General features: G+C 31.7%; 1 protein-coding gene across 1 annotated transcript; it reads left to right on the top strand.

Moving 5' to 3' along the window:
* The first annotated feature begins 4,596 nt into the window (after window positions 1-4,596).
* On the top strand, window positions 4,597-13,406 carry LOC123655789 (UDP-glycosyltransferase UGT5-like). Its single transcript, XM_045591544.1, has 5 exons — window positions 4,597-4,681; window positions 7,178-7,974; window positions 8,223-8,448; window positions 9,204-9,420; window positions 13,057-13,406. Exons 1-5 carry the CDS (start codon window positions 4,597-4,599, stop codon window positions 13,331-13,333), a joined length of 1,602 nt encoding a protein of 533 aa, XP_045447500.1. The 3' UTR covers window positions 13,334-13,406.
* Window positions 13,407-13,534: the final 128 nt, after the last annotated feature.

Here is a 13,534-nt window from a genome sequence, read left to right as displayed (position 1 = left end):
CTTTTTAAATATATATCGTAACGTTTTAAAAGACATTTTAGATTAAGTGTATTTGACTTAAATAATTCTTTTTTATTAGATAGTAAATAGAACTATTTAACAGTTATATATTAGGTGATTGTTATTAAATTGTATTAAAAAAAAACGGCATGCCAAAGTTTATATGAAGTTTTGTATATTATTCAATTCATTGTTATGCATATATATTAAAGATTATTTAGAAAAAAAATAAAATCTCTAATATGTTACTGGTGCTGTGTAAAACAGTGAGATTTGTTGTATATACCTACTTTTTTACATAGTAGTAGAAATACAACTTTTTTAAATAGTTAGTTACAATACCGAAACATTAAATCATTTTTTTTTAAATGGAGCTCAATATCATTTATATTTGATTTCATAATTTACTTTGGTTTAAATGTGGGTATATTGTTATGTTTTTTTTTCAAGTGTTTTTTGGATCTTAATTTATATTTTAAAATTATCTTAAATTAGAATGTTACTTTGACACTGACATTACTAAAGTGACAAACAATAGTCAATACTATAAGCAAACAATAAATGTAGTTTTATATCCATTTTAATCTTTATTTATTACCAGCTGACACCGCAAACGTTGATTTGCCATATATGTTATTAACTCCCTTAATCTCCCCCCTATGACTTAGGGGTATGAAAAATAGATGTTAGCCGATTCTCAGACCTACCCGACATGCACACAAAATTTCATAAAAATCGGTCCAGCCATTTCGGAAGAGTATGGTAACTAAAATGTTATGTTACAACGAAAACTGTCATCTACATCTTAGGTGCATGGTTCATTTATGCAATTTTTCTCAATACCATCATACGTTAGTTACAATATTTACATAGTAAATGTTAATTACAATATTTACTTAGTAAATGATAATTACAATATTTATTTATACCCCATTTTCCCAAACGTTAACTAAAAAAGTTATAAATTTAATTCGAAATTTTGTAATCTATATATATATATATATATATATATATATACGAGTAAAAGCGATAAGTCACTCATCACGAAATCTCTAAAACTATAACACCTATAAACTTAAAATTTGGCAGGTAAGCTCCTTATAGGACGTAGACATCTGTTAAGAATGGATTTTACGAAACTCGACCCCTAAGGGTGTGAAACGGGGGTTAGAAGTTTGTATGAAAATCCTATGTTTTTGAAGTAAGAGACTTGAAATTTAAAATGTATGCTCTGTAGATGGTGAGAAGGTGTCTAAATAATGTATCTTTAGAAATCATCTCCCTTTTAGGGTTAAAACGGGGGAAGGTAGGTTGACTCACTCATCACGAAATCCCCGAAAATATAACAACTATAAACTTGAAATTTGGCAAGTAGGTTTTTTATAGGACGTAAACATCCGCTAAGAACGAATTTTACGAAACTCGACACCTAAGAGGATAAAACGGGGGTCGGAAGTTTGTATGAAAGGCCTATGTTTTTAAAATAAGAGACGAAATTTAAAATGTATGCTCTATAGATGGTGAAAAGGAGTCCAAATAATGCATCGTAATCTATATATATAAGAGAAAGGTCACTGACTCATCACGAGAACTCAAAAACCGCTGGATGGTCCATCCATCCAGGATAGACAAAGATGAAATTTAGCAGGGAGGTAGATTATAGTTAGTAAACGTCCACTAAGAACGGATTTTTTAATATTCCACTGCTAAGGGCGTTTGATTGGGGTTGATAGTTTGTATAAAACATATACAGCAGCTATAAGTTCGCCTGCTAGGTTATTTATACTGCAGCCTGAAAATAAAACTAAAAATGTGGTGTATAGAGGGTTTTATAAAAATAACTACTAAACTATACTAAATTGTGCCTTTTAAAAAATTACTCAGCGTGATAAGCATTTCAAGTGACTGAAAAAAAAAAAATAATTTGCTTAAACATCTTGATAGTAATGCATATCTTCATAACCACGCGAGCGTAGTTGCGGGCAACAGTTAGTGTATTATAACAATAAGTCCCCAAAAGTGTATGTGATCGATTCCCTTAAAATTTACTGAACGACTTTTCATGCGGTTTTACCAATGGAGAGAGGGCTTCAAGAAGAAGGTTTACGGAACGACTAAGCCGATTTTGATGAGATTTTGAGTTTTATTGGAAGTTTGCCGGGAAAACTTTGTGACTCACTGATTTAAACGTGGGAGAAGCCGCGGGCATAGCTAGTATTATATATAGTTACGATTCAGAACTACATATTTTATCTAAAAGTTTCATGTAAAAGTTCTGGCGGCATTTTCCTACTGAATCTTAATACCGATTATCCGGGCAAGAAATTCACCAGCTCTCTTGACCCAAGCAGAGGCAATAAGACTAAATGATAATAGAGTAAAGACAAAACAAGAATATAGATAAATAACACACGCAACTCAACTACTTACTACTCTAACTATTTTTTTCAGTTATAGGATATGTCTTTTCAATAATTATTACAGCTGATGCTCATAAAAATTCAACAAGAAACGAAAAAAATGTTTTGTGGGTAATGAGATTTTTGGCCTGGCACTGCTTTTTATCGGTGGTATATTTTACAGCAGTTAGCACTACTTAATCTGGAAAATTAAATAGTGCCCAGCTCTTTTTTCATCCAATGCTGCTGCTCGACTGTGCGCAATAGCGAAGCAAATCTTTAATTAAGATATTAAAAAATTTTACATACAGTGGTCGGCTAAAAAGTTGGAAAAAACATAAAATAACTATTAAGTAATCAGTGGTCCTACATATGTTTTCTTTTATAAATATACATATTCTACTCGACATCTGAAATAAACTGAATGAGAAAGTACTTCAACATTATGGTAGATCGTAGCCAAATAATACTGCTGTATTATTTGGCTACGATCTTATATATATAACAGAACTCCTGGAAAAAGTCGGTCGTAGGATTGGTAACGCGTTTGCGACGCTTCTGGTGTTGCTGGCATCTATATTTCCGTAGAAACGACTTACCATCACGTGGGCTGTATTCTAGTTTGCCAGCCCAGTCATTAAAAAAACATTTTTTTTATGATTACTAGGTAATGAAAAGGACTGGTAATTTGTGTTAACTCCAAAAAATGTCGACATTACTTCATTAATGCAATGTTATTTCTTTATTATAGGGGCGCTTGGATTTCATATAATAGGATTTCAGTTGAGCTGTAAGCAAAAACATTTTACTTATAATAATGTTACATGGAACTTTCAACTACTTGTTTTCATTACACAAGTAGCCTTTATAAATACTTTTGAAACATTACTATGCGTTAATACGTTATTGACGAATAAGTTAATGATAACGACAAAGGAGATATGAAATTTAGATCCAACTAAGAAGGACCAGCAATATACATTTATACTTGTAATTCATTATTCATTGTGATATGGAATTCACGGAAATCTCTACCAGCGTCTGTGTTCCCAGAAAACTATAAACTGGGGATCTTTAAGTGGCGAGAGAATAGGTAGCCTATTCTATTCAAGCAATTTTAGGCAAGATCTATAGGTCTTAAGGAAAGACTTATAGGCCCGATCATCTTAGTAAAATTTACCTAAAAGTGCCTAAAAGATCCCTAAGACATTCCTTTAACTATTTACATGTCTCTAGTTGCACGGAAAACTTTAGGCAAAACTCCTTTCTTTTGAGGTCCGCAGATCACATCAATAAGCTGAATGACTTCCCCGACTTTGACCTATTTAACACTTCTGTCAAAACAATTAAAACGAAACTGGCAAGACACTGGTTCGATATGATATCATAAACCTCTTTTCCTTATTTAAGTTCATATATTGTGTTTATAGTTAATTGTATGATGGATTTTTTAAAATTATCTTAAAGCATTCAAACATAATAGATTTGTACTTGCGAAAGCAACTTAATGGTGCTTAGATATTTCCTTTTTTTTAGCAAATGCTAAAATGTATCACTGTATGCTTTCCTAATAAAATAAAATAAATAAGCGTGCTCCATCTTAAAGTGTATTTTCACCTGTCATCGGGTGAAATCGTGGTCAAACGCAAGGCTATCATTGTCTAAATAAAAAAAAACTCAAAATCTTGAGCAGCCCGACTATAGAAGTTCCTCAACCTAACAGAAAATTCCAGCTATACCGCTTCCTAGTACTCTTGTGTCCCTGTGGTGAGTAAGGTAACCAGAGCTTTTGGGGAAACTCGGCATATCTTGGTCTTATGATTATAATTAATTAAATAAATCCATCAAAATAAAATTTTCTTAAAGTAATTCAAATGATGCAATATTGTTACATTGTTAGCAAAAGCTTTTAGACCAACTTCTAGACACCAAACAACTGGATATCGTAATAGTTGCATTTCGTTATTAGAATATAGCAAGGGTTAGTAAAATATAAACCGGAATATTTAACAAAACAGAAAGAACTAGTCAACTGAGGTAGAGCACAGTAGAAAGAGGTGAGTGAGAGGCGAGTAAGATGACCAGAGCTACTGCGAGAAACTGGGGATGGGGTCGGCAACACGCTTGTGATGCTTCTGGTGTTGCAGACGTCTATAAGCTACGGTTATCGCTTACCATCCGGTGAGCCGTACGCTTGATGAAGTCGACGGAACTTAAAATACCTATCAAATCTATTAATGTAGCTATAGATGATCTTGGGAGGGCTAGCCAGTTATATTCCGGTAAGACTTGTCTTATTTACTTTTGTTAACTATAGAAATAAATAAAATTGGAGTTTCTATTTGTAATATTAAAATAACCACTTTTTTAACCGACTTCGAAAAAGGAGGAGGTTACTCAATTCGATCGTATTTTTTTATGTATGTTCGAGGATAACTTCGTCGTTTATGAACCGAATTTGATATTTTTTTTGTTGGAAAGAAGATATCCTAAGTGTGGTACCATAATAAGGAAACCAGGATCTGATGATCTCAGAGAAATCGAGGGAAACACTCGAAAATCCGCATAACTTTTTACTAGGTGTACTGATTTTGATGATTTTTAATTTAATCGAAAGCCGATGTTTATCATGTGGTCACATTCAAATTTCATCGAGAAATGATTACAACTTTTGGCGTAATCTTTGATAATGCGTATTTACTTGACTATTTTTTCGTCTACCTACGTTGTATTACTTGTCGATATAATTGAAGTCGGTTTTTCATCGTTTGCCTGCAAACACAATTATTCGTCTACATACATGTTTATAGATACTGGTCTATGTAATTGAAGTCGATTTTTTTTCGTTGGCCAGCAAATACAATTATTTTATATTAATATATCATTAATCTTTAAATACAATAAAAATTAAATAAATATTTTACAATGCATACTATGGTCTATCAAATTATTACTCGAATTATTATACTACGGTATTTTGCTATGGATATTTTTACAATAAACAATTTTATAATTTAATTCTTCTTAAGTATCAAAACAATTTTATTTTCAGATTATTGGAGGCTTCACATCAGTTTTGGTTTTATTTTTTTTATTTTATATTTTAACCAAAAAAATGCAAACAGCTTTAATCACCGAGGCCACATTGACGCAGTGTTCACTGTAAATGACTGAACGCGTTTTGATTCCCGTTCATCACAAACATTTGGATTGGTCATACTTTTTTTTTTGTATTCTGGACATCTGTCATGTTTTCGACGTTAACGCTTCAGCCTGTAATATGCATAAATTGTTCAACATTTACATGTTTGTTTATATTTTACGTAGAAAGCTGGTAAACCAGAACAACTTTATATATATATATATATATATATATATATATATACTTTATTGCTCTCAAAACTACATATAGAAACATAAAATAATAGTAAGGTTTATGGCAAAGGTGGACTTATCTCTGAAAGAGATTTCTTTCAGTCAACCCATGGTCATGAGTAAGTGTTTCATATAGCGAGGCAAACAGTTCAAGAAGTATTTATTAAGAAGAAAAAAACACCAATAATTGTTTTTGCTCGCAAACGAAAAAAAAACCGACTTCAATTACATCGACGAGTAATACAACGTAGATCGACGAAAAAATAGTCAAGTAGCAACGCGTTATCAAAGATTACTCAAAAAGTAGTTATTAGATCTCGATAAAATTCTTCGAAAGCTTTCGATTAAATTAAAAATTATCAAAATCGGTACACCCAGTAAAAAGTTATTGCGGATTTTCGAGAGTTTCCCTCGATTTCTCTGGGTCCCATCATCAGATCCTGGTTTCCTTATTATGGTACCAAACTAGGGATATCCCCTTTCAACAAAAAAATAATTATCAAAATCGGTACATCCAGTAGAAAGTTATGCGGTATAATATAACGTAGGTCGACGAAAAAAGCGTCAAGTAAAAACGCAATATTAGATATAACTCGAAAAATAGTTGTTAGATCTCAAATAAATTTAAATGGGACCAATTGACACACACCACCTTTCGATTAAAAAAAAATTGTCGAAATCGGTCCACCCGGTCAAAAGTTCTGATGTAGCATACACAAAAAAAATACAGTCGAATTGAGAACCTACTCCTTTTTTGGAAGTCGGTTAAAAAAATAAAATAAATAAAAGATAATAAAATAATACCTGAACGTTAAAGTTTAAACTATTGTTTTGTTAAGCGGTTGTACATATTTACCTCGTAACCTATAAGTACGGTGGAAAACATATAGATAATTTTTAAAAAATAAGATGCTTATAATAAATATTTGTTATTGACGAAATTAAACTAGTTGCACAGTGGTCGAAACTGGAGTTTGGACCACTGGGCAACTACCAGTTAAAATTAATTTAAATTATAAGTTTGAACATTATTAACAACACAAAGTTTTTGTTTCACACTATTACACTATTTTCCTCAATAATATTTTTTTTTATATCCAACCAATAAAAAAAATTCATTAAAAAATAAAAATTTACCATATGAACTTCCTGTTTAAAAAAAAACTTTCAAAAATACTTCTCATATATTTTTAGATAATACACGTACAACTGATAATTTCGTATAGTCATTCAGACACCTCATGGCCATTTACTTTTATAAATTAGCTACGTCCTGTTGTTCGCGGCTTAGTAAAGTTGGATTAACACTAAGCTTCGGTGGTGACTGTAAAGAAAAGCGAGTGTCATGTATCTTTTTATTTATTTATTAACTCTCTTATTACACTTTTATAATATAAATACAGCGAATATTCTTGGCTTATTTCCGCATACGGGTAAAAGTCACCATATGGTTTTCGAGCCCCTATTACATAAATTAGCCGAAAGAGGTCACAATGTGACCGTTGCATCATTTTATCCATCCAAAAATCCTCCACCGAATTACCATGATATCAGTTTACGAGGTATGTATGAATTACGGCTTGAATCGTTCGATTTAAATATTTTTGAAGCTCCTAGTATATTGGACAGAATACCAAAACTAGGGAAGATGATGAAACAAGTATTGCAACTTCAGCCTTTCGCGGTTGCGTCTGTGAAAATTTGTGAAAAGCTTATAAACTTTTCACCGCTAATAAATGTATTAAGGGACGATTATGATGCTGTTATATTAGAAAATTTTACCAGTGATTGTATGCTTGGTCTCCTTTACGCATATGGAATAACAGCACCAGTGATATCTATTCTGTCTGGAACACCCATGCCTTGGACAGTGGAACGGGTAGGTGCTACTGATAACCCTTCGTACGTACCAACAATCACAGCTCCTTTGTCTTCTCGAATGTCATTAACGGATCGTTTAGAAAATACATTGGTTAATTTCGCGTTGAAGAAATGGTTTTATAATGAAATACAAACAAAAGAGAGAGCGATTATTGAAAAGAAGTTTGGTAGAATTCCAGATTTAGTTGATTTAGGAAAGAACGTTTCTTTAGTTCTTACGAATTCGTATTATACACTGACTGGAGTTAAGCCTCTTGTGCCTGCCCTAGTGGAAGTTGGTGGTTTACATTTGGATTTCCAGAAGCAACCTATACCGAAGGTAACGTACCACACTTAGGATTTCTTTTTGTCGTAACGACTTATTTAATTAAGCTTTTCCAAGCGTTTTAGACTAATATATGATGACTTCGTACCGTCATACTTTTGTTTTTTTTATTTTGCATAGTAAATATACATATTCTTTTTATTTATTATTATGTTAAGGACATTAAAACGTTGTCCTGATAATTAAAAACACACAAAATATTAGTGTTTGTAATCTTGTTTTCGTATTATTTCTTATTTTAGTTTATCGAGAAGTTTCTCAATGAATCGAATGACGGTGTCATATTATTTAGTTTCGGGTCTCACATAAAAACGAAAACATTACCAAAGTACAAAGAGGAAATCTTCTCTAATGCACTTTCGAAGCTGAAGCAAAGAGTTATTTGGAAGTACGAAGACAGTGGCGAGGAAGGAAATCTCTCCGGAAATATCCTCAAAGTCAAATGGTTGCCGCAGTACGAATTACTCCGTGAGTACTTTTTTTTTGTTTCATTCATTGTATCCTTCAAATCGATAACCTTGACAAAATTAAATTTCTTAAGTCCAAGATATTTAAATTGAAAACAATGAAATGATAAAAAAAAAACCTCCTCATTGTGCTATAAACAATAATATCAATCAGTGAATTCAACGTTTGTAATCATAGCAAAAAAATCCGAATTGTAATCGATCTCGGAAAATTCTTTTATTTATTTATTTTTTATAACTTAAATACAGATACAATACAGCCCTATCTACCACCTAACTTTAAGTTATGCAGGAAATAATTTTAGGTATAGATGTAAGTACGAAGATAAAGAAGAACCTTATTTTATAAAAGGGAAAATTTTGAAATAACCGCGTATTTATATATTACAAACCGCAATATTTCTTAAAAATCACATACATCTGCTCGATTTTGTTTAATCTGATCGTCGTTTAACTAAATAAGTATTAACAACATCAAGAATTGAAATGTTTATGATAGTCCATTATACACAAGCACACATTTACAATAAAGTTCCGAATTATTTTAAATAATTAGATACCTCATTGAAATTCTTTGATTAGGATTCGTGGCGTCTATAAGATTCGGTATCCGCTTGCCATCAGGCTGACCGAACCGTACGCTTGTTTGCCATCATTACTATATTTTTTTATTTATATATAATCCTGTTGGTTTTTTTTTTTATACGCAATTTATTTTTTTCGTTCTTATTTTTTTTATTTCTACTAACTTTATAGAACACGAAAAGGTCATTGCGTTTTTATGTCACGGTGGCATGCTCGGTATGATCGAGGCGACTGCAGCTGGTAAGCCGATGATCGTGGTGCCTTTCTTCGGTGACCAACCCTCGAATGCAGCAGCGGCAGCTGAAGCGGAAGTTGGCATCGTACTTTCTTATCAGGACCTCACTGAAGATGTCTTGAGTGAAGCTTTGGAAACTGTTATCAGTGATAAGTAAGTAATTAAGTATTATATTGAATTTAGTTATGCACTTTGTTCATTTTTAAGTACTTATAAAATAATAATTTTATAAGTAATTATAATTACCCAATTAATTTGGTAAGAAGAAACGAAAAAAAAAATGATAGCGGTCTTTCTTTTTTTTACAATATCTCCATTTAGAGACTGTCACACCTTGAACTGATCTGAAACTGCTTATATACGGCCTCCTTTGCTATACATTAGTTGGGACTTTATCCCCCACTGCTCCACGCCAACACTTAACTTCCTTATATTTAACGATAGTTCTCAAGTACAAATGATAACAATCGAGATCAAATGGATTACGTAGTACGAGAAATGATAAGAATACAAGGACAAACGTGTATATTTGAAAATAAAGGCCCAGAGTCAAGAACCACCGTAGCTTTTGGTGTACTGCGGTTTCCGCTGAAACCACTACACTAGAATAATTGGCAGATTTAATATTTAAAATCGGAGACAAGATTCTGATTAGCACGTCATTATACAGGCAACGATAAAAAGTTCAAATTACATTTTTAATATAAGATCTTGACATCTAATGCTAATTTACCTATCTATATTTAGTATCAAATTAAGTGACCTTCTGTATTAATACTTAAATTTCAATCATTGTGCTAGTTTTGCAATGTCTAATCATATTACATGTAAATTTATTTGGACATGATAAAACACTTACCTAGTTATTTTTGTGTGTGTCTTTATATGTATTTGTTAGTATGTATTATGTAGTATGTTACATTTTTAAATATATTTAAAATTATTATCTTACTACCGACCCGCCCCGGCTTCGCACGGGTGCAACGCTGATACTAAATACACTACAGAATGTCTTTATTTATAGTGTGAAGCTAGCTTATGACATGGTTATTAACATAATAACAACAACATTCAAATATGCGTCGTTAGATTACACGTTGTTACAGAATGCGTTGAAGAAATAAAGGCTCACTGCTCGTTCCCCGTAGGTGATAGCGTGATAATATGTAGTATGTAATATGTAGTATGTTGACCCGACTTCTTAATAATATTCGTGCCAAATTTGAAGTAAATCCATGCAGTACTTTTAGAGTTTATCCCGGACATACATAAAGACAAACAAACAAACAGACAAACAGACAAAAATTCTAAAAACTATATTTTTGGCTTTGGTATCGATTGTAGATCACACCCCAAATATTCTTTAAAAAAAATATTCAATGTACAGTTTTGACTTTCCTACCATTTTATTATATGTATGGATTATACATATATTCTGCTGTGTGACTACGGCAGATAAGAATATAGCTACCCGTTGGTATCGTAAGAGGGACTAAGGAATAACACAGTTCCACTACCATCTTGGAACTTAAAAAGCCGACCGATGGCGGGATAACCATCTAAATGCTGGCTTTGAAATACACAGGCCGATACGGGCAGCAGCGTCTTCAACACGCGACAAAGCCAAACCACCTGCCCAGCGTGGTGACTATGGGCAAAACACATGATATCGCGCCATTTTTGGCGTGAACTTGTGGAGGCCTATGTCCAGAAGTGGACTGCGATAGGCTGAAGTGATGATGATGAGTGACATATATTAAGTTGTGATTTTGTACCTACATTAATGTTGGAGTTATTTCTTGGTTTTTTTTCTTTTTCTTCTTCAATAAATACTTTTTGCACTGTTTGCCTCGCTATGTGAAACACTTACTCATGACCATGAGTTAACTGGAAGAAATCTCTTTCACAGATAAGTCCACCTTTGCCATGCACCTTGTTATTATGTTATGTTTCTATCTGTATTTTTAAGTGAATGTATTTGACTAATCTCGCTGATTAAGATTAGAATTATTACCGAATTAATACGAAAACTTTAGAAATAAGATAGATAAACGTGGTAAAGTGTTAGTATATGAATAAAATAGATTAAGTATAAAGTACTTACTTTGACCTTTCCTACAACAATTGTATTACTCATATGCCACAGAGTACTTTGTATATGTAAGTAAAGATATGCTTAATCATCTAACTTGCATACCTCCATCCCGGTTCTAAAAGTATGTGTACGTGTCGCTTCTGTTTTGTTTTTTTTTTTTTTTTTTTGCAGTTCAATTTATTTATTTTTTAATTTACTACGGAAGCGATGGATTTGTTTAAATAATTGTTTTTTTTGAAGAAAGTAATGTAGCTCTTAGGTTTATTACGTATTAAAAAAAATGTGCATATAAAAATAAAATTATAACGCCAAGTGTAAGTATGTACGCGAATAACTTTTAAACAATTATTATACCAAATTCGACAAATGTTATACTTTTGACTTTGTTTTTATCAGGACAAGGTTTGTATAGTAAAACTAGCTGACCCGGCGAACTTCGTATCGCCTAACACAAACTTTATCGTATGGTATTAAATTTCAAATTGACTTTTAAGTATTATCACAAATCTTTTGTATGGGAGTATAGAAAAGTGTTGTTTTGAGACTTTTTCAGGAAATTTTAATTTTTTTTTTTTTAGAATTTTTCTCTCCGTAAGAACCATCCTCGTACTTCAAGGAATATTTTAAAAAAAGAATTAGCGAAATCGGTCCAACCGTTCTCGAGTTTTGCGCTTAGCAACACATTCAGCGACTCATTTTTATATTATAGATAAAATTTAAAAGAACTCTATATTTTCGCGAAAAAATATGACAAAACAAAGTTCGCTGGGTCAACTAGTAATTACCTACTAAATGCCTAATAAAATAGAGTAAACGTAAAAATGCAATAAACGAATAATACGATTAAGTTCGACTTTTTACGTGATTAAAGTAGTAGGAGCAGTATAGCTAACCGATATAAATGTTAGTATTAATCATACTATCGTTCGAATTTACTAATTTAGTAAAAGAAAATAATGTTAATGTAGCACTTAAGCTATCATTATTTACAACTTATTTTATATTTAATTCACATCCGTTCAAAAATATCGGTAAACATTATAAATAAAATATATTTTTAGAACCAACGAAGGTTATATTCAATATCTTTCTATTTTTGTAATTTTATAATTTTATTTATTCATGTGTCATTGTGAGTGATATGTTAGAATAATTTATTTTAAGAGCATAGGTTATACACTATAGCTAATATTTTTATGCGTTACTGGTTTTAAGACTAATTATTTAAATCCAACCGACATTATTATAAATTAATTTATTCAATGTACTAATGTACACACGGTCGTCTAGTTTTGAGGTAGGAAATTTTATGTTTTACCTTAACACATGAATTAAGTTCTGACTGACATAAATAAATATATTTTACAATAAAAATCGGAAAAGGAAGGAATCGAATTGACAACTGAAAAAACAAAAATCAGAGTCATAACCATCTGCTGAAAATTTATCAATATTCTAAATTAGTAGTTATTGTTTTTTTTATTTTTTTATTTTTTTGTAACACTATTTATGAAAGTTGGTATTGAAGACAATTTAAATTCTTATACCATTTAAAAGCTCCATTATCAAAAAGAAGATAATTTTATATAAAAAATGTGCTATACGTACATGTTATAGCGTAACATTGACGAAGGTTATTCAGAAGAAATCATAACTATCCAGTGAAGGGTTAATTTATTTTCTAATAATTTCAGAATGCGTGCGCATGCGCGAAAAATGTCAAAAATATGGCATGACAGAGAGACAGCACCTATGGACAAAGCTGTATTCTGGACGGAGCACGTGATGCGCTGGGGCAACTCTGCTCATCTGCACTCCTCTGCAAGAGAACTCACATTCACCCAGCTATCGTTACTAGATGTCGCTAGTATCATTATTGTAATTACAATAATAATTATTATCGTAGCATTTTATTTTATTGTAAAAATATTGCAAATATTTAAAAATATTACAAAGGAAAAGTTGCTTTAGAAGTGAAGGTTTTTCGAATACAAACTTTCTGGTATTAAAAATAAATGATGCATTCTTTCGATCAACCCGTAAATACCCGTGTACTTACCTATATTATCAGATGTTTCACTTACTTAAATTATATAAAAAACACCTATATAATAATAATAATAATAATAATAGAGACTGAGAAAAAACGTAAATATCTGGATCTGGCGCACG

Source organism: Melitaea cinxia, chromosome 8, assembly GCF_905220565.1.
Source record: "Melitaea cinxia chromosome 8, ilMelCinx1.1, whole genome shotgun sequence".
Lineage (NCBI taxonomy): Eukaryota > Metazoa > Arthropoda > Insecta > Lepidoptera > Nymphalidae > Melitaea > Melitaea cinxia.
The sequence above is the reverse complement of the archived record's forward strand: the minus strand, read 5'-3'. Positions and strand labels throughout refer to the sequence as shown.